This window comes from Corylus avellana, chromosome 3 (assembly GCF_965113065.1).
Source record: "Corylus avellana chromosome 3, dhCorAvel1.hap1.2, whole genome shotgun sequence".
NCBI lineage: Eukaryota > Viridiplantae > Streptophyta > Magnoliopsida > Fagales > Betulaceae > Corylus > Corylus avellana.
In genome coordinates, this window is record NC_142492.1 from 3082000 (window position 1) to 3109775 (window position 27776).

The 27776-nt window shown below is 34.3% G+C and overlaps 2 protein-coding genes across 7 annotated transcripts; one reads left to right on the forward strand and one right to left on the reverse strand.

The window, feature by feature from the left end:
• Window positions 1–1422: 1422 nt before the first annotated feature.
• Window positions 1423–10803, reverse strand: LOC132175103 (F-box family protein-like protein). Of its 5 annotated transcripts, none has more exons than XM_059586932.2 (3): window positions 10421–10803; window positions 2044–3248; window positions 1423–1758 (listed from the first exon to the last, which is right to left on the reverse strand). In XM_059586932.2, exons 2-3 carry the CDS (start codon window positions 3167–3169, stop codon window positions 1730–1732), a joined length of 1155 nt encoding a protein of 384 aa, XP_059442915.2. In that variant the 5' UTR covers window positions 3170–3248; window positions 10421–10803; the 3' UTR covers window positions 1423–1729. The 5 variants fall into 5 exon arrangements, with proteins under 5 accessions (XP_059442915.2, XP_059442914.2, XP_059442911.2 ...); XM_059586931.2 differs by having other exon boundaries at window positions 2044–3352; XM_059586928.2 differs by lacking the exon at window positions 10421–10803 and adding an exon at window positions 6729–6933.
• A 1923-nt stretch (window positions 10804–12726) lies between these two features.
• LOC132173803 (pentatricopeptide repeat-containing protein At4g04790, mitochondrial) lies at window positions 12727–27162 on the forward strand. 2 transcript variants are annotated; one of them, XM_059585409.2, is made up of 16 exons: window positions 12727–13145; window positions 13396–13443; window positions 14117–14734; window positions 16230–16409; window positions 16997–17061; window positions 20456–20563; window positions 20783–20896; window positions 21735–21830; window positions 21994–22092; window positions 23946–24065; window positions 24728–24832; window positions 25538–25702; window positions 25773–25900; window positions 25990–26068; window positions 26311–26528; window positions 26793–27162. In XM_059585409.2, the coding sequence occupies exons 1-16, from the start codon at window positions 12884–12886 to the stop codon at window positions 26977–26979; spliced, it is 2592 nt and encodes an 863-aa protein (XP_059441392.2). In that variant the 5' UTR covers window positions 12727–12883; the 3' UTR covers window positions 26980–27162. The 2 variants fall into 2 exon arrangements, with proteins under 2 accessions (XP_059441392.2, XP_059441393.2); XM_059585410.2 differs by lacking the exon at window positions 16230–16409.
• The last annotated feature ends 614 nt before the right edge of the window (window positions 27163–27776 follow it).

Consider the following 27776-nt stretch of genomic DNA (forward strand, 5'->3'; position numbering starts at 1 on the left):
TCACTTTTGTCTTTCGCACTTGTTGTGAAGGTGCTATTTTGAAGGTTGAACCAGTTAAAAATTTATATAATACTTTCACGCACTCAATCCCGTTTCAAAAGCTCCCCTCTAATCTTTTTCCTTATTCAATTACCGAAAAAAAAAATCCCATTTCAAAAGAGAAATTTGGGTATGCTTAAAAATATTTTGATGGAACATAAATATGAGAAATATTTTTAGTGAAATTCACATTTAAAAAAATATTTTTTGCTGAGTATACCTACTTATTTTGAAAAAATATAAATAAATGTAGAGTTGTCTTCTTACTTATAATTTTTTTTAAAGCGATCGTGTGGCTGCTTACACCCTCAATGAAGGAGAAGGGTGGCTGTACGACCATCCCAAACCTAGAGGTAGCTGCAAAGCCACTATTTTCCTCCTCCGTTAAGGCAACTATTTTTTTTTTAACACATGTTTTGTCAAGAGATTCCTATAAGAAGTGAAATTTTTCTAAGTGTTGTGTTTTGGAAAATGTTTTGTATTTTAAATTATTTGTTAATAATTTTGAGAAAATTCTGTTTTGTGTTTTCAGAGACATTATCAAACACAAACAAATGTTTTTTTTACTGCCTCGTCAGCGTAATACAATAGATAAGGAATTTCTAAAATTGCACGACCATTTCAACTCAAACAAGATGTATGGTATGCTCCATTTGTTGCAATAGAAATAATTTTCCACCGAAAACTCATGGTATAGAGGTGGCTTCAAACAGCAAATTTGATGTGATAAGCATGTATTCTCTCCATATCTCATGCAACGCAAAAAAATTATGGAAATAACTTTAACTCAAAATATATGGCCCCGTTTGACAATGGACTCGGAAAGTGATTTTTTGTTTGAAAGTGATTGATATGATATAAAATAGAGAGAAGTTTATAATTTTTTGTTTGGAAAAGTGAAAAAGTTTTGTTTTATAGTGAATTTTTTATTTAAATAGTAATAAAAAGTGATTGGTGTAATATGAAAAGTAAGAACGTTGAGGAGTTGAAAAAAATTTAGACTTTGGTCGGTCCATTGCCAAACGGGGTCAAAAAGTTTTCCTGTGGATATACACTTTGAAACAGCTCGTTATTGAGGCAAACAATCAAAAATATGAAATTTCACCTAGAAATGTTATAAAATGCAACAACGATGGCCTAATCTAGCTGGAAATTTATCATGTACAACAATTTCTAAATGATGGATTCAATAGTTATCCTCATTCAAATTTCATAGCCAAAGTTACCCTGTAACCTGCCTACAGTAACAAATATATGCCTCCCATTAGTATTCACCAATGGATTAGAGCCAAGCCAATTTCGAGATGTGTATTTCAATGTACTATGATAATATCCTTCATAGCCATCTAAAGTAAAATAGAATCACCCCAGAAAAGAGGCACATGAAGAAGACATAGTAAACTTTATTCATCCAAAGTTATTTTAATTATTCATCCAAAAACATAAAAGAAAAGTCATGGAGTAAACTCCTCCATATTTCAAAGTTTGCAACAAAAACATCCATGAACAACCAACCACCAGTTCACATGTTCTAAAAGATAAAGGTAAACAAGCAAAAGAAATGAGATAGAGATTTCACTCAGAATCATGAGCTTCAGTACCAGACAGTTGTCACCCCAGCAAATCTTTGTCATATTTCTACCAAAACCTTAGGAATGACAATCAATTTCCTTTATCAAATGTTGTCCTCTCATTCAGGAGGACCCAGGAGGCCATTACCTGTCAAAGATATTAGAAGACATGTCAAAAATTAATGACCACTAAGTTAAAGAAACCTGAAAATTGTTTTAGCTCATGCCAATCTACCAATTAACCAGAAAAGGGGGCATTTATGTTAAAAATCACCCGATTGATTCAAACTGAAACAGGAATCTGCTTGATATATGTCAAAATTTCAAGTAATTGTGGGATAAAAACTGGCTAGTAAAAGGTGGAATGCATATATAATTAGTGATATTCTACCAGCAGAGAAGATTATAATTTGAAGCCAGTTTCAGTACTTACATGGGAGGAGGGTCTCTATAAAGGGAAGAGCAACAGGAAGATTCCTTTCAAAGGTATCTTCTAAATCAAGTTCTGTCCAAGTCCCATGATCCAGATTATAGATCAGATAATGGTCAGTAGTTATGAAAAAAATTTCATTCTTCCGCGCAGTTACATAGTAAACACATTCCATACTTGAGAAGGCAACATAATCGCTACGCCTCCTTTCCCAATGAGGCTCATTTGAATCGTCTAGAACCCATATATCCACAATTTCATCCTCATCATATACTGCAACTAGCGATAAGCGACCTTCAAGAGCAACCAAGAATGAGTGTTCAGTGACTTCATCTGGAAGATCGAAAGTTCTAAAATTGTCCTCCATATCAACTGAAAGAATGGAGCCAGGGATGTCATGATCTTCTTCTGAAGCAATAAACCAGTACACTTTTTCATTAACAAATACATGACTTGAACCCAAGGGGCAGTGCTGGAAACCCATGGGACAGTGCTCGACAACACCTATGCCTCTCCAGGATCCAGTACGTGACGAATATACCTCACACTCAAGATGGATATCTTCGGACTCAAGCTTGGAATAAAAAAACCGAAATACTTTATACTTGGAGGTTTGGGGGCCAAAAGCAACTCCAATAGATAGCTTCTTTTCAGATGGACTACCGTTTGGAAGTAAAAAGACTTCTCGAGTTGCAGGATTGCAGATACGGATTTCAAAGTCTGTCATATCCACTTTATCCATGTCTAAGTCATGAATCAAGGGATAGTTGATGCAACAGATTAAACCAGTATAAGAACAAATCAGACTGAGAGGGGAAAGGTTTTCACAACCAGGAAGCGTAATCTGTTCAATGATTTCCCCATTGCCCTTCATCCGATACAAATTCATGACCTCGTCCATACATGGGTAGATTATATAAGTGGGGTTCTCTAGGGACCAGCTTAACTGCAAATTGATGAAATTTGGACTGCATATCAATCTATACCAGAGTTTAGAAACAGATTTGGAAACTATAAGGGACTTAACGGGAACCCTTGAGAGAATATTGGCCAGGATGTCCTCAATAGATTCTACTTCACTCCAAGCATCACTTGCCGTTCGCACACGCACAGCATTAGTTTCAACCATTTCAAATTTCCTCTTTAACCTCTTTTGCCTCAAGAGAAACCCACCAGTCCAATTCGACAAATTTCCATATAAAATCTATCTGCAATATGAAGAGATCATATTTGTAGTTATAGCATGCATAGCACACGGCAATTAAGTGTTGATAACAAAACCAAGTGCTCATGATCTTCATTTCTTTCACTGCTGCAGAAATTGAAGATTTATGCTTAGCTGTAAATTTATAATTCGAAAACTGTGACAATACCTAGAAGGGGGAAAAAAAAAGTCTTGACACTCATATAGACACTCTGTGAGATCCTAAGCTTTTTTCCCCCCAACCACTCAATTAGAAAACACAATTCACCAAAAAAAAATTGATCACATAGAGAAATATCACTTTATTTACCACAATTGCAAAGTGTGATCATTTTATCTAACTGTAACAAATAGATTCAACCATAGCCAAACTACATCATACGAATAATTTTTCAAGTTCTGTTTACTCATTCATTATATTTGGGCAATTCAGATCACTGTTAGATGTCATTCCCAGTTCAACAAATGTACATCAACATGAAGAACACTATAGAAAAAGAAGAATTTGAGAAAGACATTCAAAAGAAAAACTTGTAATAATTCTTTCAGTTGTATTAAACATGGACCAATTTAACATTATAAAGCATGAGTTGCAGACAACTATAGAGGCATTTGTAAGTTCAGAGATTGATACAAAGTGGGCAAGAACACACTCACAGAGAAGGGGAGGAGGTTAAGGATAACTTACCACATCTAAGACCATGACTAAATAGCTTCTTTCTAAAGATTATGAACAAAAAATATGGTTATGACTAAATAGCAAACCCGTTAAGGCACCAAGGGATGGCAGCCTTAATTTCAAAAAATCAAAATTGATATGACAAACAAAAATATTCCTCTTATCCTATAGGACGATGAAACCATTCCTCCATCATTCATGTCCACAATCATGAATTGCTACGAAAAGAATGGAAAGGCTCACAGCCCTAATTTGGTGGATCTAACGCGTTTCATTATAGAAAAGTTTTTCTGGTGGAGATCATATTAATTCTGGTACCATAGTAAGTAAACTTGAAGAGGAAAGAGAGCATCCATACATAATGTTTTGATCTAAGATTTCAATTCTTCCGTATTTTGGAAGTAGCATATTGTTCCCTGAAGCTAAGGTCCAAAATATGGAAGAAAGAGATCTTTCCATGACTCTACCACCCAATCAATTCTCTTCTGCTTATCCCTAATTCATGGCCACATATCTTTCCAGCTAAGGAATGGGAAACCTTCCAGAAAAATAAACACATCCTATTGCACTGCTCAGCAGCGGGATTTTTCTAGCTATTCAATGGCTCCCCCATTTAGATTTATAGAGGAAGGTTTAGAAATACCATGACAGAACAAGAAAATAACACAAAGCAAGCAGAAGAACTATTAGAGCAAGAGATCTAGTACATTTAGAGAGCCTCTAGGAAATTATATGAGAATTTTCTTTGTTATGCAAATCATAATCTTAATTTGTTATCTTGTTTTGGCTACATGGGTAAAATAGCAAACAGTCAATGATAATGGAGTATGGACGGTTAGAGCAAAAATGAAGGAGAGCAGGGCCCCTCATTTTCTTCATCAAATGCTGAAAACTAAACCAGAAAATTCTCTCTCAAATCAGATCTTAATGACTATAGATGAACAGACTGAAAATAAACAAAGAGTGTAGACAATTAGACATCTGAATGAGAAAAAGATATGAATATGTAGACCAGTAATTCTGATCCACAGACTCAAGACAGGACCATGTTCAGAAAACAGATCCATATGTAGAGTGAGCCAAATAACAATGTGAAACTGATGTCTGAGACATTGAAAACTAAATAAATAAATAAGAATGTGGTAATCTTGTGGACTTGTCTATGTCATAAACAAAGTAATCAGCACAAGGATTCTACATTAGACAGACAAAGGGTCTCTACCATTGAATCTAGAACCACAAGATTCTATGATATGGGAAAAATAAATATTTCTGATAAAAGAAATAAAAAGTTTTAGAGCAGTAAAGCCTACAAATATAATAAATCTAGTTAATGTCATTGTATGATAAAAGATAATCAATGACTGATTGAGGACAGCTAGGAAAGGCTTATAAGGATAATGAAAAAAATGACAACAAAGGATTGAAGCTTTATTGGCATTCAATAAATAGTAACATTAAAAGATTTATAGATAGAAACTTGCATCTCAACCCCCCCCCCCCCAAAAAAAAAAAAAAAACTACCACCTTATTTACTCGTGAACTGAGTGACCCACGGCCAGGCCATGGGTCCATTTTTTTTTAATTTTCATTTTACGAAGGGATATTTTTGTCTTTTTTGCTCCCTCCCTAACGATTTAACAAAAAATTCTTAACAAAGGGTGTAACTAAAAGAGGCTAGTAGAATAGCTCCCCTCACATTGCAACTTTTCAAAGTTTAGGGGACATTGCAACTAGGGTGCTAATCAAGCGGGGTAAGTGTAGTTTTCACTTGGAAAAACATGATTTTTAAAGATTTAAAGCTCAATCCACCTCCCCCCCCCCTACACACACACACACACACAAAAGAACTACACAAATATATATCTCTATATCTCTATATATACTCATGTATAAATCTCTACATACGTACACATCTATGGCAAGCATCAGCATGTCCAAATGGTAAAGGAGACTGACAAAAAACCTGTAGGTCGTTGGCTGAGTGCTGCCGCCAAAATATCAAACCTCATGTAGTTGGGATTAAGGCCTTGTTGAGTTAAGTAAAAACATGCATACGGACAAAATACGCAAATCAAATGGGTAATGGCTAAAAATAGGTTAGATAAAAAAAATTTTAAAAAGGCAGAAGTTAGGCAAGAAGTAACCAAAAAGGTTGTCATAGAAGCAAAAGAAAGAGAAAACCAAAAATAATCAAAGAAGGAAATGGGTGGGGGGGCAAAGAAACCTTGAAAAGTGAAAAGAAATTGAACCATTAAAATTTTTTTTAAAAAAAAATCTTTCAAACAATGCTCATACAATCTATTCACCTGAGCCAGCCAGATATTATTACAAGCCTGCAACAATACTGCTACATGAGATCTTTTTAGATGATATAGTAAACTAGTGAATGATGGAATAAAAATCTCACAATTGCATGAGTTAGAAATACTTGGCTATAAGGAACCCCAAGACTCCATGTACCATCATAAAACAATCACCAAAATGATGTAGTCGAACGCCATCACACACAGGATTAAGAAAACATTTGGACAATTTTGGGATTCATTAAACTAACAAGTCTTCAACCTTCAAGGGAAAAGGGATATTGGCAATGAATCAGATAATTTCAGTCAGTACCCACATCTATGTTTAAAATGTTTCACAAAAATTTCTCCTAAAGAAGAAAATGTGATTGTCATATGATGCAAAATTCTTCTTCACCTATAATTATGTGAAATACATAAAACCTAGATGACTGAACGACGAGTGAAAAGATTACTAACCAAAACAAATCCAATTTAAATTGCAACAAAGGGAACTCACCGAGCACAATTAACGCAACTGATTGCCATTGAGAGAAAGATTGAAGAAAGATTAAAAAAACTCTTTGAATGAGAGAGAAAGGGAACTTAGAAACTTTTAAAGCTTGTCAACCATCAAATGGTTTCTGTCAACCTGGCAATTTAAGCCTTCATGCATCGCAACAACTGGTAGATGTTTTTGGGTTAGGTGGTGAGAATTCCGAGAAAATAAAGGCTAGCAAATGGTTGATTTTCTACCTTAAAAGTGATATATACATGTATATATAAGTCTATTTTCCTGTTGCTTAGAGGAAAAAAAAAAAAAAAAAGGTCCGCGTGCACGTCATGCCTGGAGGTTCTGAGTTGTAAAATTTAAATTTCTGACAATTTCTACAAAAACAACCATGACAATTTAATGAAATTCCATAAATTTTCTCTTGCACTTTGCTCATGTTATCCCCCCGCCCTCCAGATGCATAAAAAAAAAGTTCAAAATGAGGTATATAGGGGTTTCATTTTTTTCTTTTTTGGGGCAGGGGGTTGTTTTGTTTTTCTAGACCTACCTTTTTTCTCCTGATCAGTAAGTTTTACAACCTAGATAAAATAATCATTTTTTTGTTAAGACATCACTCTTAAACATATTTTTATCTGAAGAATGCAGTAAAACATCATCAAACTAGTAAATCATCATTTGCTTCTTTTTAAGCATTAGTTGTTTAATGATTATTACCACACAAAGTTTTCTACTGCCTAGTCAAATAGAAGTACCTCTCATAGGTGAGCCAAACATAATGGTGAAATTGAACTTTATATCAGAATTTAGCCAATGATAGTACACTGTTAACAGAAAATTATCATTAAATATCACAACACAAGTCATATTTCCACAATATTTAGCCAAGTCAATTGATTACACCATTTAGCTCATTTAAACTAAGGCTGGACAAGGCTAGTCTAAGCTTACATTAAAGTCTTTTGTTAATTTTGGCTATCTTAACAGTGATTCGTTCTAAGGTGATAAAAACGCTAAAACCTAAGAGCACCAAGGGAAATCAATTCTGCAATACATGAAAATCTCAGGGTTGCAGCCCTCAAATAATGGGTCATAAAGTAGTCCACCTCACCACTAAGCATTGATAGGTTGGCATCATAAAGGACCCCTTGTGTGTGTGTCTGCACGCGCGCGCGCCTGCAATTGTATGTGTTTGACACCAGCCACTAACAAAGTTATCTATTTAATCGATTCTAAATATGTACAGATTTGAAAATAAATGCTTAAAACATTATACAATATATCACCTGACCACTAAGCATTGATAAGTTGGCATCATAAAGGACCTCTTGTGCGTGTATGCCTGCACGCGCACACGCGCGCGCCTGCAATTGTATGTGTTCAACACCAGCCACTAACAAAGTTATCTATTTATTGATTCTAAATATGTACACATTTGAAAATAAATGCTTAAACCATTATACAATATATCATCTTTTAAATATGAGAAAGATAAAGGAAAACTATACACATATGGTAGTGAAAGGTATACTTTTATGTTATATACATGATTACTTGGTAGGTCAAACAAGGAACTGCACAATACCAAAAAGAACACAGATAATGTAATTTACTGCTTCTTTTCATAACAGGCCACTCATAATGAACTAGCACAATTATGCATCTAGAGTAATAGAGGATTATAGTATACTGCATAAACAAGAAGTCCATTTTACTTTTAACACAATGTCATATTAAAATTTGGTAAATTTATAAAGTTGTGAAATCACCATACTTTATTTCAGCATCCATTACATAATGAAGGTTATTACACTAGTATAGTGATAGGTTCTTGCACTAGTACACTGTACAAGTCTATATCACACTGATTCATGATTATCCATGAGCATTCATATTGAAGGCCTAAATGAGCTCAACTGAGAATCCTTTTAAGAAGGTGAGTCATAGATAAATTTGCAATCGGCTTTTGGTGGTGAAAAATATTTGATAACGTAGTCATCTATGATATATATCCATGTTTAATTGTTGTTTAACTTTTTCCTTTTCTACAATCACTGTTAATGACTCGTGGCCACGTTGATACATTCTAGATACTTTTGGCCATCTAAATAGTTATTCTTTTTGTTTCATACTAAGATTACTAAAGATAATTATCACCTACAATTATGAGAAAAAATATAGTTTATAGTGCACTGAATCCTCAAGGCACCATTTTCTTAATAAATTGGGTCATGAAATAATTATCCTCACCTCTAAGTATCAATTGCCTCCATGTCTACACGTGTGTGTGTGTGTGTGTGTGTGTGTGTGTGTGTGTGTGTTTCATATAGTCATGCCGGTACAACTAAGACAATAACTAATAGACACAAAAAATTTGTGTAGCAAATGAATTCTCTAATATGTACCAAAATCATAATAGTAATTAAATTATTGTACAAAGCAACATTTCTGGAAAGAAAAGGGGGGAGAGAGAGAGAGAGAGAGAGAGATGAATCTACATCAGATGGCAGTTAAAATCCCATTTTTCCCTAGGATACATAACAAGCAAAAATCACTAACATATCTAAAAAATAGTACATGTAATCCATTGCTTCTTCCTATAATAGGTTGTTCATTTCTAAAAAATGAGTTATTCTTTTCTATTCTTACCAAAAAAAGAACTCATTTAACAGCTCATGATAAGATAAACTCCTGTTAGCAAGAATTAATGGCAAGTCTATCAAGAAATGACAGAAAATATGATAGGGATAGGCGTGGTGTTTGATAACCCTTTTTCAGAGAGATTTTTTGTGTTCTGTTTGAAAAAAGTATTTGGATCTGACATAAAGGTTAAAGAAATTTTAAGTTTTTTGCGAGTGTGAAGTGAGGAAAATTGTTTCTTAATAAATTGACTTTTTTGAAAAATAAATAAAAAAATGAGAAAGGGGAAATGAGTTAACAAACAAGCCTAGGATTATTTATTTACTTATTTAAATGATAGGGATAGGATTAAAAACTCCAAATTTGAAAGGCTATTCAAAGAGAAGTAGCATTGCAATTGGCATTCCAACAAATGAGATTCTAACATCGAAATTTGTCTGTGCAGATCATGATTGCTTACTACGAATTATAACTTGATTTTTCCACAATCGTAATTCCAACTTCACACATCATGCTTGCAAGTTTTAACTCGCTAATAATACTTAAAGTTCTTCAATTCCAGTTGATACATTTTCACTAAAAAGATAAAACTCATTATTAGAATGAATATGGGTATCCCTCATTTGAGTCATGTGAGCGAAATATTGCCAACCAACAAAATAGAAACAATAACTAATGGCCTTGTAGACTAATTGGTTCAATTCATCATGCGTGCATAATATGTGAAGTTAACTGATATTCTATTGTTTCCCAAAGGAAAGAACAAAAAAATAATCAAAGCATTATGAGCCTTTGGGAAGAAAAGTTTGGAATTCTCTTCCTTTCCAAATTGGCACCAAGGAATCAGATTAACAATCAGTAGCACCGCAGAATTACCATAAACATAACATAATAGTCACCCAAATAAAATAATTTTTTTTTTTAAAAAAAAAAAACTGAACACAGCTATAAAGTCTTTTCCTTTCTCTGTTTTTCTAAAAACAGAGCATTTTTACAGAATAGGATAAGCAATCTAAAAAGCTCCAAAAAAACACGTGCAATTGAAAACGCCAAAAGAGTACCTTTTGGGGTCTTCTGAAATTGGGTGTACAGGAATTGTACGACAACTCCCTCCATGCAAATCGCCCCAGAGGGTCGGGCCCGTCGGGGTACCGGTAGTTGAAAATGGAGGGTGTTGAGCATTGAATTTGAAGGGTTTTTCTGGCTACAAGAGACAAACGAAGGCTTGAATGATGGGAAAGGTGCAAGTTTGGAGGACATTAGAGAGTACATAGAGGAATTTGTGGAATAAACGGTGTTTGTTATAACGGGCCAGAAACAAACAAGCATGATTGAGATTGATCGGTTGCCGCTACAATGGCTAGCTTCAAATGCTTGGACTGGAACCCAAGTTACGCTTACACACACCCTATCGGTCAGTACGTCTCGTCCGAAAAGGAAAGGTACAAACGGGATTCGAGATACGGATCTATTTAAAACGTGAAACCTCAGCCTATTGGCCCATCTCCCCTGTACTCATAGGCAATTTGGGAATGCTTGTCGGGTTCTTGTCGTGACGAGGTATATATATATATATATATATATATAAGTTAATTTAATTTACCTTATTTAATTATGGTTCGTTTTTCTTAACCCTAATTTGCATGATTTTTTGCATAATGTTGTGTGTGTTTTATTATTCATTTTATATAACGTTTTCATGTCCACACAAGAAAGAGGAGAGAGAATTCGAACTAGCGATCTCCATTTCATGAAGCATGATCTCCAGTTAATTAATTTACCCATTTGGCACCATTTTATAGAACGTTGAGTTCACTACATAATAATATTTTTTTTGTTTAGTATTTTAAACTCAGTAAGTTGTGGACTTGCACTTTACCTTTTTCACTTGCATAACTTTGAATGATTTCGTCGGATTGATTTTTAAGGAACTATACCCTAAAAGTTAATGGAATTCATTTGGAAAGATAATTCCAATGAGTTTGGCAACTTGTTCATGGGGATTTTGTGGGGGGTATTGCTAGCTAGGTGTTTTTTTTGTTAACTTAAGTACACTTGAGGCTTTGCATTTGATGATATTGTGACTTTTAAACTTGTGTTGTAATATTTTGATATTTTGATTGGTTATCGGTCTTCGATTGAAACACTAAATGTTATTTTTTACTTGTTAAGCTATGTTATAATGTTTTTAGTTTCACGCTTTCCCTATTATGTGATGTGACTTAGAGTGTATTTGATATTGTGGTTTTAATAAGTAAAATTTTAAAAGTTGTGTTTTTAAAACTGCAAAAGCGTTTGGTAAATTAAGTGTTTTTTAAATTACAATATCAAACACATTATGTTTTGCAATATATTTTTAAAAACATTTTTGTTATCAAAATGAAAAATGATATAAATAATTTCGTTATACATTTTCGTATAGCGGATTTGCAAATTTAATGATAAATTTGTAAAGGAAATAGACCGAAAATGTAGAACGGAATGATGTATATTCAAATATTGCAAAAACATATGGTGGCACCACAAGAGCCATGGTTTCTACCAATATCTCTAGGGTTTGTTTTGTTCTATGAAGTTGTGCTTCCAAAGTAATTTCATGCTTTGATTTTGTTTTTCTATCTATTATGTTATCGAGTAGCACGTGTAATTAAGAATAAGGGTATTTATGTCTTAACGCGAACATAAGAAGTGTATATTTGGGCTATAATAGGTTACGTGATACGTAAGTTTAGCCTATTCCATTAGAATTTAACAAAAAAATATCCTAACGAAGGAGTAAATAAAAGATGCTGATAAATGAATGAGACATGATACACTTTCCTATCGTGTATGAAAAAAATGATTTTCTCAACTCAACACTGCAAATTTTAAAACTTTAAAGAAAATTAAAAATCGCATAGTATATATTTCTTAAGCATTGTTCCAAAATTTTAACAAACATTATTTCTTTTTACATTCGGTTATAATTTTACGTTAAATTTTGTCAAAATTTTTAAAATATTTATATTTTATTATTATAAAAAAGTTAAAAATTATAAAAATTCATGCATATTTTTTATAAAAAAAAAGTATTGACAATATTTTTGCAACATCTTTGATTTTTTTTTTTTTTTTTTTTTTTTTTTTTTTTTTTATGAAAAAGGGTTATTTTGGGCATTTTGACAAAATTAACATAAAATTATGATGAAATCGAGTAATCGAAAGAAATTGAAATTTTGATATTTTTTATTAAAAGTTTTTAAACTTTTGGGGTTGTTTCAAAACAATGAAAACTTCAAGGGGTTTTCTGAAATTTTCCAAAAAAATATTTATTACAAATGATTTAATATTTTTTGAACGTTTTAAAGTTTGTCGTAAGCAGGAAAGAAGCATGATTGCCAGAAGATGAGCAGTAGTTTAGAAAGTTGGCTGCCTGGAGCTGGAAGGGTTTCGTACAGAAGAAGAAGAAGAAGATAACAAAACGTCACAAAGAGGAGGGAAACACCAAAACAAACCCACCAATCCCGCCTTCCCACAAACCCCAAATGCCCGCCTCCAAGGCCAAAACCCTAAGCACCCTATTCCGCTCCGCCATCAAGTCCAAAACCTCCTCCTCTTCCTCACCGCTACATTCACCCGCAGGGAACGCAACCCTGAAACACATCGTCCCCTCGTTCGACACGTCGTCTCCCACCGCTTCCATTTCCGGGTTCTCCAAACAAAGCTCCGTTAAGTCTCCCAAATCTTCGTCTTGCTCCAAAAGCTCTGTGCTCCCCACCCTCAGGCTCGAGGCAGACTCTGATTCCGGTACATAATAAGTAACTTCGTGTTTGGTTTTTGAGAAAAATGGGAAAACAAAAGAAAGTTTGGGATTTTTCTTTTCTTGGGTGCTGTGGTTTTCGGGGCTTAACTAATAGTGAAGTTTCTAAAAATTTGTAATTTTGTTTTTTTGGTCATTTTTTTTCCTGTGGTTTGTTGGTAATCAAATAGAGTAGATTGACGGGTATTTGAGTCTTTCTATTATGTTTATGTTTGTTTTTGATGTGTTTGAATGTAGAGGAATCGACGAAGCAGTTGTCGAAGGAGATATCTTCTATATTGTGCGGTATGTTGTAGAATGTACTCTGAGAATCGGAATTGTTACAAATTTTATGTATTTTGTTTTTCTTGCATTTGAGATAAGGAAGTACGTTGAAGGTGAAAGTTCGATTCGAGTAGTTGGACTTAGTTGTGTTTATACTATTTCATTTTGGAATTTAACCCGATTGGATATGGCTCGAATAATGGCACTTCCTTGCGCGTGTCGTGACTTAACAATAGAAATAAGATGATTTCCTTGGGAATCAAACTAAAATTATTATGTCTTTAGTAGTGAAAATTCTTTTTTTCAGATTTTAGTTAGTTTCATCTGATCGACAAAAGAAGAGAGTCTGGCAAAGTTGCAATTTTTATGTGAGGTGGTATTTCTAAATCACTTTACAACCACTTGTTTCCTGAAAATTACGGGGAAGTAGAACTTTCACCAAGGATAAAAAATTTGATATTTGCCTTATGACTGCCATCCCAATTGGGTGGATTGACTTCATTTAACATTTTCCTTTAGATGCTATCACCTTCTAAGGAGTAACATTTGTTTACTTTAAATCTCTTGATCATTATATTGCATTTACTCAAATTGCGAGCTGTCTTACATTCATATTCATCTTTTCTTTTTACTGGGATTTTGTTTGTTAATGGCAGAAGGGCGCATTTTTCATTTGTGTTCTTTCCTTTTGCAGGTGGTGCTTCTATTAGATCCTCTGGAACTGATGATGTAAAATCTTTAAAAGAAGTGCTGAATATACCATGGTTTTCGAGTTTGTCTCACAATAACATATCGGTAAATCGGAAAGAAGTAGCTCGTGAAAGGAAACAGAAATGGATTTTCAAAAGTACCCAGGTGAATCGCTTTAACCGCCTAATTACAATGTGTGGACAGAAACTGGGAACAGAGACTACTGTACAGGTATTTGATAGATTGGGACGAGAAACCGGCCTCAAAGAATATAATGCATTAATAGGGCTATACATAGAGAGGGCCAGGACAAGTAATGATGAAGACATTGCATTAGAACAGATACACAAGGCATTTCGAATTTTCGAATCAATGAGAGAACAGGGTTTCCAGCTGGAAGAGGAAACTTATGGCCCATTGCTTATGTATTTCATTGACATGGGTATGGCAGAAGAATTTCATTTTTTCTGTGAAGTTATCAGAAAAGAGAATCCAAGTTCACTTTCAAGATTAGGCTACTATGAGATGCTACTATGGTTGGGAGTCGACAATGAAGAAAAAATTTGCGAGCTCTGTAATTACATTGCAGTTGATGATGGGGTAGAGAAGTCCAATTTACGAGGTATGTGGTCCCAACAGGCCACCTTATAAGGTGTCTTTTTTTTTTTTAGCTCAATTGTTATTCAAGTGTGAGGCATTATAATTGAATTGCTGGCTTAGGTTTTATTTGGAACTTATTTTAGCATTGTGGACTCTTAGATAACTTTTTTGTTTTGGATAAGCAAAGGAAATTCATTAGAAGTGCAGCGCAATAAGCGCTACCCAAGTACACGAAGTATACAAGAAAAAACACCAACAAATCAAGAACAAGAAAAAAGAGAAAAAAAAAAAAAAAATCTGCATTGCTAGAGACACAAGGTAAGGCGGTAGCAAAGATCCACTCAAATAAGGTTTTGAGAAAACAAGTTCGTAGATCTGCCCTCGTCCTCTCTTGATCATTGAAGCTTCAAGCGTTCCCTTCTCTCCCATATGCACAAGAATAAGAAGGAAGGTATTGCATTCCAAACAAAAATGTTGTCACTTTGGTTGACCCTCCTATTCCAGCACTTCAAAAGGTCCATCACCCATATAGATATAGCCTACTCTACCCTAAACATCTGAAAACCCATAATTCACAGCTCTCAAGTGACATCACAATGAAGAAGAAGATAATCCGAAGTTTCCACACGCCTTCAACACATACAACGCTAATCTATCACTATAATGTGATGCTTGTGGAGATTATCCAAAGTGAGGATTTTTCCAAGGGAAGCTGTCTGCATAAAGAATGGAGCCTCGGTCCTCCAAACACTCTTCTAAGGGGATTTCGACTAACTCTAGCATAGTACAAAACATTGAAGAAAAGAGATGGAGTCTACCTCCCAATCATGCACCAACCTGGTGAAATTAATGTCCCAATGAGCTGTACCATTACTAATACTCCCAAGGTCAGCCACCGTTGCATTCCTATTCCCAGCAAGACAAAATAATTCCTTAAAAGAATCCGTTAAAGGACGATCTCCACAACATATATCATGCCAGAACTTGTTATGAGAGTCATCACCCACCTCCACACTAGTAAAATTATAGAAAATGTCCCACCCCCTCCTAATGCTTTTCCAAAGGCTCACCCCATAAGAATCAGTGACCCCCTTGGTACACCATCCCTCGCCAAACTCCTATACTTTCTATTTACAATCTGATGCCAAAAAGCCTCTCTCTCCAACTAACTTCCACAAACACTTACCCAAAAGGGTCTGATTGAATGTAGACAAGCTCCTTATCCATAACCCTCCAAGAAGGATAGAAGTGCAATCCTTCTTCTAATTAACAAGATGGAATTTAATGTACAATTTCAGTCCACCTTTTTTTTAAAAAAGAAAAAAAAATTTCTTTTTTCGTTAGATGTTTTTCTTGTGTACTTCCTTTGCATTTTTATGAAGCTCATTTTCTGTTAAAAATATAAAGTTCGTAAATGGATGCAGTTCTTTTGCGCACCTTAAGATCCTCTTATGTCAGGGTTAACTCTTTTTCATTTGGTATCAATGAGACCTCATTAGATTCAACTCATGTTGCAGAGAATTATTTGTTAGCACTTTGTGAAAGTGACCGGAAGAAGGAGCTTTTGCAGGTTTTGGAGATTGTAGACATAGCAAAGCTTTCACCGCCAGACTTTGTAGCAAATATCTTTAAATCATTAGGAAGGCTATTATTGGAGTCCTTTGCAGAGAAATTCCTTTTTGCATTCAAAACCTGCGGTATGTTCGTTGAATATCATTCTTTATTATTTGGGGACCCTGATGTCAGGGAAATTTATTTTATTTTTTTATTTTTGGTAAACAAACCAAGTTGTCAATGGATTGTATCTTTGCAATAATTTTTTATTTTTAAAACTTGTTTTTCTCAACTTGTTTTTGATTTGAAGTAACTAACTCAGTTTATCCTGGCATTGAATGCCTAATGTCTGAGCTCACCCTGAACACTTCCACTTTGTTGCGTCCATATTAACTTGGGTACTTCCAGAATATATTCTGTAAAACTTTTATTGTAGTTTGTTTGGAAACTAAATTTATAAGTTTGGTTGTTATCTGGAGTTTCTCCTGAACTACTACTAATTTTGCAAAAGAATGTCAGTTCTGGTTCTTCGCAATTTTGTGCCTTGTTTTAATTTGCTTAGTTTTCATGATTTCCTTGACTTGTTTTCTTTTTCTAATTAGATTTTTTTCTTGTATACTCCATGTACTTGAGTTATGCCTTAACACTTTTAATGATATTTCAATTACTTATTAAAAAAAAAAAAAATTGTGCCCTATCTGAATCTGATGTGGTTAACTTAAAAATGCAGATTGTGAAGCAGAGAATATCTCAAGCTTCATCTTTAGTTATGTTGTTAGCATTCCAAATTTAGCGGTGAGGAACTTCTCCTGAATGCTACTGGTAATTTCCTTGAGGCCATAATTCTATGAGGGACTTCTGCTTCACATGCAGTTTGCTTCTTTATAAAAAAATTCATTGGGAAAAGTCCACATACGCCCCTCAAACTATCACCTAATTGACAATACCTCCTCAAACTTTCAATTGCGACAATGTCTCCCCTAAACTACCAAATAATTGACAATGTCCCCCCCCCCCCCAAGGTCAGCAAAAAGACAAAAATAATTTTTTTTTTTTTAAAAAAATTTTCACAGCTTGAATTTTTTATTTTATTTTATTAAGGGCATTTTTGTCATTGGGGGGACATTGTCAATTTTTGGTAGTTTGGGGGATATTGTCGCAATTGAAAGTTTGGGGGAACATTGTTAATTGGGTGGTAGTTTGAAGGGGGGGAGGAGGTATGTGGACTTTCCTCAACTTCATTCCATTTTTGCTTCCATGCGTTTTTTAGTTTTAATTGAACTTATCAAAAAAGAAAAAAAAAAGTTTTAATTGACACATTTTCATTTCATTTTTGCTTAAGTGGCACTTGCATTTTAGGGTTTAGAGTAAGTGTACAATGTTGTATGATACTGAATCTGTTTTCATTTTACATCTTTTGAATACTAAACTAATTTAAAGATACTGCCTTCATACTCAATAGGCATTTAAGAGGAAAAGGGGAAGGGATTGAGGATAGGTTTTCTTTTAAACTGTATTTGGGAGTTGGGAGGTAGAGGATAGAAAAGGGTAAAGGGAAGAAGGAGAGGAGAAGAGAGGAAAGAATATAAAATCATCCATTTCTTTTTTTTGATGTTTTATTAGAAAATAGGGAGGTAGATGGGAGTATATGTTCTTCCCCTGTTGTTGGGTCCAGAGGGAAGGGAATGATAAGGTATCTAGTAATTTAACAATAAAGAGATAAAAATGATAAGGACTGGCTTGGTTTTTTTTTGGAACTCTAATACATCTTTTAGGGTAAAAAGGGAGTACAAAAGAAGTTGTTAAACCTGGTATTCTTTACCTTCAAATTGAGGGAATTGAAAAAAATGGGCTACTCAATTTCTCTCCCCTTCCCTCAAAAAATTAAATCCAAATTTATATACATTTTTCTTTTCTGAAGTTTGTATCTCAAACTCGAGGTGAGATAAAAATCCTATTTGGGGTTGGTAGAAAACTTGATTGCATTTTTTATTTTATTTTATAAGTAATGCATATCATTAATCAGTAAAATGAGATGCTGCCCTTTATAGCGTTGATGGCCTCTTTATTTCTTTTTCCTTTTTCTTCTTAATACAAACACGAGCAAATGACATTTTATTGTTTGTTTGGCCTTTGGATTTTGTAGGCCAAAAGTATGTTGTTTTTTTAAATCACAAAAATTGTCCTATTTTGGAGTGCTTTTGAAAAAAAAATATGGCAGTATGAAAACATTGAAAAATACACGTTTTCAAATTGTAGGTAAAGGGGTGCGTTTTTTAAAAAGCACAATTTTAAAAGCTGAACCACGATTTTAAACACTTAACTGCGACTTTACCAAATGCTAATTGCATTTTGAAAAATGAAGTTTTCATTAATAGCGTTTTGAAATCACTATTCTTTCAAGTTGCACTTTTTTGAATACCGCTAAACGAAATAAACCCTTATTTAACCTCAATTGATCATAATAATTGAGGAGGAGCTCATTAGCCAACTTAGAACCTTATGGAAGTGCACATCAAATAGTAGGTAGTTTCCTAGTAACATTAGTAGTACTCTTTTGTTATTTCTAGATTCATATTAGTGCTGGTTATATGCAATGCAATTATATACTCATGTATATGAGTAATGGACCTTTAAGTATAAGTAATGGATCTATGATGCAATCATCAATGGAAATGGTATACTTGTGCTTAGGCTCCCCTTATCAAATGGGTATGATTCGCTGTATGTTATTGGAATCATGTTGTCCCGGTTGGGATTTTGCTACCTGTCTGTGTAGCGATCTTCAATCTAAGTTAGATGAAGACGTGCTTTTCTTACTTGAGCAGTCTATGGTTCGCCTTCAATGGCTTCACACTGACAACTAATGTTAAAAATGAACAAATTCTTTTGTTGGCATGTTAGAAATTTTTTCTTTTTATTGGTAAGTTAACACATCCATAATGAATTTTGAACCCATGATCTCATCTTTCACTCCATTCCTATGGGGAAGGAAGTGCCATTTTAGATAGATAGAGCTCAATGTCAAGACATGCTAGAAAATTGTGTTGCTTCTTTAGTAATTTTGCTTCATGATTCTTTTTAAAGTAATGGTCTGACTAGTAAACTACAAAAAGAGATGGCTTTAAAAGCATTGCAGCGTTTCTTAAGAGATATAGAGTACCAATTAGACCTTAACATATTACTCCCTCCATCCTAGAACAAGTGTACGTCTCAAAATTAATGTTTATTTTGTAAAAGTGGAAGCACTCACCTCTTCGTTTGCCTAGTTCTTGTAACCTTTTTTCAAAGAGTTCATTTAAGATTGTGCCTGCTTCTATATTTATTCATTTTCATTAATAATTATGTCATTTAGAAGTGTAGAATTTAAAACTGTAAAATTTAATAGATATTTAAAACAGTTCCTCCATATAATTGGAAACTGTATTTTGAAAAGAATCCTATATGAGGAGAAAGGATGGCCTTTCTGCACATAATGCCCTGGAAAGGGGATTAATGGTAATTCCTGGGAATTTTACTGAGGATTGCTTATGGATTGAGCTGAACGGTTAACTAGAATCTCGTGGTCAAAACTAAGCAGATAGAATTAGAGTTTTTTAAGTTGAGAATGAGCCTCCAAAGACCTACATCTTTAATTGTCTTTTAGTGAACAAATAATACTAACCTTTTGCTGTAAGGATTTGTGGAAGAATTAACTGGTTGACGATGAGTGTGAGAAAAATGGAAAAGCAAAAGATTAGAAAAAAAAAAAAAAATCAATACAATGAGAGCTTTCTATCTTGGCATGTTGCAAAGAAAAGAAAAACAGACTCAAAATGCAAATCCTTGGAAGATGTCAGATATCAAGGTCCTCCATTCCTATATCACTTGAACTATGCATGAAATTGAAGCTCACAGGCATGAGTCGATGATTGTTTAAACACTTCTGAATGGACGATTCAGATGCACAGTGTGGCTGCATCATAACAAGATAATCAACATTCAGCTGAAATATATTTTGATCTATTTTCAAACATATAATTACTTTATGACTGCTGCCAGCTTATATCCTTCTTTTAGAAAGGTTCAACTGAGTGATAACTTGCTTCCATATTATTTTGCATGAATTGCCACTAAAATGATCTCAAATATTAGTCAATGTTTCACATTAGCCTTTTTGTATACTTACATGTGTGATTGAATATTGAAGGTCGAGGATGTCATTTCAAAATTTAAAGACTTCCATGTGAAATTGGAAGTGACACCTTCTTCCACATCATACAAGGAGCTCATAACATATTGTTGTGATTCACTCAAGGTATGATTGATCTGTTGACTAAAAGGACAAAAATAAATTGAACTCCTAATTTCCTCTATTCCCATATGATATCATTTGTGTACGGGACCTCTTCTCTTCTCGGGTTTGATTACTTCATGAGATAATTTTTGTGCTTTTTAAATTCATCTATTAGTTTGAAATTGGTTTAGAAATTGGGTATAATCAAAAAAAATATGTGTATTAATTTCAAATTTTCAGGTGCATGCTGCTCTTGATGTAGTTGACGAAATGTGTGAAGTGGGAATGACCTTATCCATTGAGGTGTTACACTCTATTTTACATGCTAGTGAAGAGAGCTATGACTTCAATTTGGTAGGTTGTCTCATTTCATTAATCTCCCCCTATTATATGATATTTGTTATGCTCTCTTCTCAACATGCTGATATTAGTAATTTGAACTTAGAGCTTAGATCATTTGATGAGTTGATATGAACTTGAAATTTATGTTGTTTACTGATGTTTAAAGATGGCGTCTATCCATTTGTAATTTGTTAGCCTTTTGACATCTATCATCCAAGGACATGGGGCAGTTAGTTATGAAAGCAATTAATTAGGAGCCATTAGACATATTTGAGATGGTTTTATGATCTTTTACCATATTGATACTATCAGATATTTGGTGGATTTTTTACCCCACTCCAAACATGGGCACAATGCATAACGGTGACACTAGTGATAATTTCCTCACTTCGAAAAGGGGCACATAATAACTACTGTAATACTAAGTGATGATTGTGGATGAGATCAACGTAGACTCAAAACTTATTTATTTGCACTGAAAATTTTCTGATGCTATTGGGTTTTCATCTATTTCACTGATTAATTTTGGCTGTTATATGGTATTGTTATTTTTTTCCATAAGATTTAGATTATTTAACTTCAGCAGTTTTTTTTTTTTTTTTTTTTTTTTTTTTTTCTCTTTTGCTTTGTTCTGCATGTCAATCATGTCATAAGTTTAAAATCTTCATTCAAGGTGATTATCAGATGTTGATTATATGTATAGCAGGACTTTTTATGTTTTTATTTACTGATGGACTTTCACTGTTAACCTGTACCATTGTCTAAGGCTTTTCTGTATTTACTATTTTACAGATGTAATATTTTTATGTTATTCCTTTCTCATTTTTCCCCTTAACTACTCAATCTCAAGGTTCGCCGAATTTATTCAGTGATTTGTCACCATGGTATGAAGCCAACCACTGAAACCTTCAGGAGTATGATAAGTTTGTGTGTGAAAATGAAAGATGTAAGTTTTTATTTAGCTTCTTTTTGTGTGTGCAAGCATACTCATGCCTTGATTTTTCCTTTTGTTCAATTCTACCCAAACTAATGTTTATACTTGGATAAATCACTTAGTTTGATAGTTGAATCAAACCCCAAATTCAAGTTAATTTTCCTCTCCAATGCAGTTTGATAATGCATATGGCATGCTGAAGGATTTGGAGAAAATGGATTTGAGACCTACATCCAGCATGTACAATGCTATCATGGCAGGATATTTTCGAGAGGTGACTTTATTAGTTTAATGAGATTGTCTCTTTTTTAATGATATTTTGATTTCCAAAAACAAAATTGGTATTTTCTGTTTTGAAAGTCAATATGGCTTGTGCGTATTCTTTTCTTTTCAGAATAGTATTCTGGCTAGCATTCATAGAGTGAACTGTTTGAACAATCACTACACAAACAATAGACATACGCATGCACACAAATATTTAGTAAATATGTGCTAATAGTGAAGCCAAACTTTTTGCTTTCTTACTAACTTGAGAACCCTACTCATTTGGGACAAACTGTGGATAATGGTTTTTGAAGTTCCCTCGAAATTTAAAAGTATTCCTTTTCTCCTTCCTGATTTCAAAATTAAGCAATGCTGTCTTCTCTGTCTCTCTCTCTGGTGCAGCCAAGAGAACTTAGATATAAAGTAGATCTGAAATGAACCAGCCAAAGATGACACCTTTCAAGCAAATTGACGCATACCGAAGGGTTTAAGAAGAAATTCCAGCAATAATCAAGACTATAGCAAATAGAAGAACATAAGATTGAAGTTAGAACAGTAAGTGATCAATTTCTAGGCTCCAAGGTGTCCAAGAACTCAGATTTGAAATTTTATATGATAGAGAATAAAAGGCTGCCCACAATGACTCAAAAGAGGCTATTTTTATTAACCTTTAAACACTAGAATCCCGGTCCTTCATCTTTCATAGAACAAATAAATTTTAACCATCTAATTTCATTAAAAGTCACATGCTAGTCACATGATCTTTATAAAATACTAAAACATAATAATATAAAGCATAACATAATAATAAAAGACTGGCCTTGAGATAGCTAATGGACTGGCTAAAATAGGCTAGGGGGCCTTCTTTGCTTTGGGCTTAGATGCTCCCGCACTACTCTCTCTCTCTCTCCCTACACCTGTGAGGCAGTCATTTGTTGGTTGATAGCAGGTTTACTGCTGCAGATGTGTTGCAGCCTTTTGTAAGTTTTCAGTCTTGTGTTACGAACATACAAAAATTGTAGCCACATTTCTTCTACCAGATTCAAAGTTATAAATGTAAAAGTGTGTGACTATAGCAATGAGGCCAACCATTCTTTGTGCGGAAAAACAAAATGCTTGGCAGTTCAGAAAATACATTTATGATAAGACTTGTCACTGAAAGAATGTTATGCTAGATCAAAGGATAAAATTAGAAATGAGATGCATTTGTCAATCGATGTGGCACCTATGGCTATGAGCGAACATATAGGACAATCATGGAAAATTGCTTTAGCCTGTGCAATGAAACTGATGATTGCTACTGTAATCAGCAGCATGATTTGAGCCAAAAGAGCTGTATAGACCAGAGAAGGGCCTAGAAAGATTTTAGATCATGGCAATGGCAGAAGATGTGATGTTGAAAGACTTAATAGAGATATTAGCCTTCTGAAGAAATGGCCTGAAAAAGGGTTGAATGAGAGAACAGGATTCGTTTAACAAATGCAATGTGCTTAACCATTGCATTTTAGTTGGAGGGAGGGGTTTACATTTTTGTTACTGTTGTTGTTTTTAATTGTTAATAGCATTGCAAAAATTTCTATTGTCATTTGAAAACTTGAATTTTCTCTCTGGGGTTGTTTATACTAACTTAAAAGATATTTTTTATTCAGGGTATGTGTAACTTCAATTTTAGTTTTTCATAGATGATATATGTAATTTTGTAATCACTTTTGTTGCATTCTCTAGGTATATATGGCTGGAGATCATGATGATGATGTAATCATAAAGCATTGATGACTGTTTAAGCTTTATACTAATATAGGTTCGACTTCAAAATTTCATGTCTTGTTTGTTTGACTTAGCTTTTCGCTTAACATTCCTCAGAAGAACACATATGGAGTATTGATGGTCCTCAAGCAAATGGAACTCGCAGATGTAAAACCTGATTCACAGACGTTCAGCTATCTGATAAGCAATTGTGATCGTGAAGAAGATATCATTAAGGTAGATTGAAATTTATGTTTTGGTCAAGGTTTCATTTTTGACTTGCTGCTAGATAAAGTACAAGCCCTTCCATCCCATAGTTTTGACTTTTATTTTCTGTGTCTTCATCCAATTTTCATACCCAAAAAGTTTACTGTGAGTTTGTGTCCCCCAAAACCCATGTCTCCTTTTTCTTTGTTGTCAAAAACAGGAGAAGTAGTACTGACTTGTCCTAGCCACATACACATGCGCACACAAAAAAGCTAAAAGCAAAACTGAAGCAAGAAAAAAAAAAAAAAAAAAAGGAAGGTATTGAACCTGTTTCAATATCATGTTGTGGTGAACTTTTTGGTTGTCAAGTTTGGCACACATCAGAGAGTACAATTTACAGTGTTTTATACCACTAAATTTCATTAACGATCTACTATTCTTAGGACATGCTTCTGTTAGTCCCTTCATTACAGCGTTGATGAAGAATCCATGGGATAGCTAAATGGCATTTTTCATGGATATAAATTTCCTACAAACTGGGTTGTAAGAAATTTTTGTTCTTTTTCATTTGTGTGTGTGTGATGGGTGGCGAAGGGAAAGGGAAGGGGGGGTTGGTTATACATTAGTGATATTTTGCAGTTTTTTAAAATTCTTAAAGCTAAACATATTGTGGTCTGATTATCTGCCTGTAGTATTATGAAGAACTGCAGCGTTTTGGAGTTCAAGCCACGAAGCAAATTTTCATGGCACTTATAAATGCGTATGCAACCTGTGGACTGTTTGAGAAGGCAAAGCAGGTATTTGGGGATGTTGCGAGTTGTTTTGGTTGTATTTGATTCCGTAGGTCAAGGAGTAAAAAGAACTTAAATGCTATTTGGAATGCACCTTACACAGTGAGAGATTCATTAACTATTTTTTGCTCCCTGCAATTCCTAAAAATATGTTTTTTTTTTTCTTTTTTCTTTTTTCTTTTTTCTTTGAAGCATTTTTCTTTTTGAATACATTGCAGATAATTCAGAAATTTGTTCTAAATTTTTTAGTCGCTAAATTTTCTGTTAGTAGAGAAAACATCTTACACCACCCCCCCCCCCCCCCCCCCCCCCTTTCCAATTGTTTAGTTTCACATACATCTATGGGTCTTGAGCGAAAGACCTTGCCCTCCACCTTGTCTTAGATCAATAGAACTTTTCTTGCAAATATCAATCACGACAGATATCTTTTCTCCTTATGTGAATCCATCACTTATGCAAGTAAAATTCCTTCTAAAAATAAATTGAAACAAAGTAACTTCCAGCCCAATTACATTTTCTATTGCTTGAATTGAGTAAATCTGCTGCATTTCTCATCTTATTATAATTTTTATCGCTTTTGTTTTTTTTTTTTTTGTTTCATTTTATTTCTCCCTTGACATTTTGCAAGGCTATATTATATGTGAATGAAATCTCTAGTTTGCTAATACTTTTTTTCTACCTATCCCAATGAATAACTATTTCACGTGGTAGGTAGTCTCAGATAAAGGAATTCCAGTGAAGTACCTGAATGAAATTAAGAGTGTGCTTGTGTCAGCTCTAGCATCACATGGACAAATGTCTGATGCCCTCGATATATATGAAGAAGTCAAGCAAGCTGGATCCAGTTTGGAGCCTAAAGCTGTTATACGCCTTATTGTAAGTTCTTCACTCAATTATTTGTATTCTTTACTTGTAAATGCGCTGATAGTTTTCACTCATTCTTTAGGAGCACCTTCAATCTGATGGAGAGTTGAGTAGATTGCTTCAGCTTTTCAAGGAATTAAAGGATCTTGACTATTGGGTTGAGGGTTGCTGCAGAATTATCTTATATTGTGTTCGATATAAGCATTTAAGGTCTGTTGAAACCATACTTTTTATTCTATTGGACAGTTCTTAACATGCATGTACCAGTTTTCTTACGTTGAGTTCTTTCTTTGATTTAGTTATGCTGTTGATTTGCTCAAGCAACTCAAGGATAAATTCTGTGATGATGAATTGGCTATAGAAGCTCTTTTTGATGAGGTTTGCTGCTCTACTCTTCCATTATGTTTTGTAATTTTTTTTTTTAAATCCATATGGGATTCTTAGATTTAATTATAGAGTAGATGTGGTTGGTGGACCTCTTTCAGACTTTATGCATTTATTTTTATGAGTTCTTGTATCTTAATTCCAGAGAATTTTAGTCTTTATAATGGTTCTATGGTGGATTTTCAAACTGACAGCATGTACCTTCTGTTTTGTGGTTTTGCTGTCATAATCTGTAGGTATTTTCCTTAATTGGAGAGTCAGAATCTACACATTTGCAGATTGGATTGGATTTGCTTCGAGTCATCAAGGATGAGTTTTGCCTCCCTCCTTCCCGGAAATGTCTTGATTTTCTTCTCAGTGCCTGTGTCAATGCTAAAGATTTGCACAGATCCCGTCTGGTTTGGAAAGAATATCACACTGCTGGCCTTCCTTATAACGTCCTCAGTTTCCTAAGGTAAATAATGATGCTTTCTTTTTTATGTTTCAGGCTAGATTTAGATAGACCTCTCACTTCAGCACCTTGTTTAGTGGGAGTAGTTCCCAATGGTCTTTGGACTAAATGGCATATCCTCCCCCCACAACAAAGGGATGGAGGCTAGTGAGTCATCGATCCCGGGTGCATGAATCAAGTTATAGTTGCCTACCAAAAAAGAAAAAGACTAGGAATGGTGCTGCTGGCCTCTCTATTTACTTATTTCCTTTCTTGGAATGCTTGCAGAATGTATCAAGCCTTGTTAGCTTCAGGAGACCATAAGTCTGCAAAGATTATGCTCAATAAAATTCCAAAAGACGATCCCCATGTTCTTAGTGTCATCAAAGCATTTCAAAGAAGTTATTATACTGTGTCCAATTCTGAGGATGGTAAGAAGAGAAAGAAGAAAAAGAAGGAAAAAGAGGGGAGATGAAACGAGGCTTCAAACTGAAGAATGAAATTTCTTAAATTGTGGTGCAATTTTGTTTACTTGAGAGATATCTGTCACCAAGGGCCTCTTTCACTTATGTCACCTTGTCTGTGAGAGTTGCTAGTCTTAAATTTATAAAATTCGCTGCAACTTTCACATATATATATTTTCTTTTGATCTTCGCCATTGTTTTTCTTTGTTTGGCCCCCTTGATAACTGGCACTTTTCAAATAGGTAGAGGGATAGCAATTTGGTTAGCCCCTTTGTTCCTCCCTCCGAAGTAAATTTTTAAGTGTCAGACATCACTGCTCTGTTTTTTCTAACCCAACAAGCAACAAACGCGTACTATGTTAGTCTGAGTTTTCAATACCTAAAATGCAGAACATGAATTCGAGAGAGGAGTTATTATCCGTCTAAATTACCATTGAATTTTAGATGGATCATCATTAGATTTTGGATTCAATAGTGATTTTCACTGTTAGAGTAAGCACTTGAGGTGCATGTAGAGTTTCTCTTTTATCAAACCTCAATTTTGTCAATAAATTTGGAGTAACAAGATGACTAGGTAGCCAAATTTTGACACCAGCAGAAAGGTACTTTCATTTATGCTAATCATGGTTAGCACAAATTTCCATTTTCTAATCAAGAAAAAAGGCTTTGCAGTTTGCATTTCAAAGTCTAATTCCAACTCTTACTTCCACTTTCAGTGCAGTGCATGCATCTTCCCCTTCACAGTGACTGACAGACTTCATCTTAGTTCGGGTACTGCAATATATACCTCTTCAGCTTGGTCACAAGCT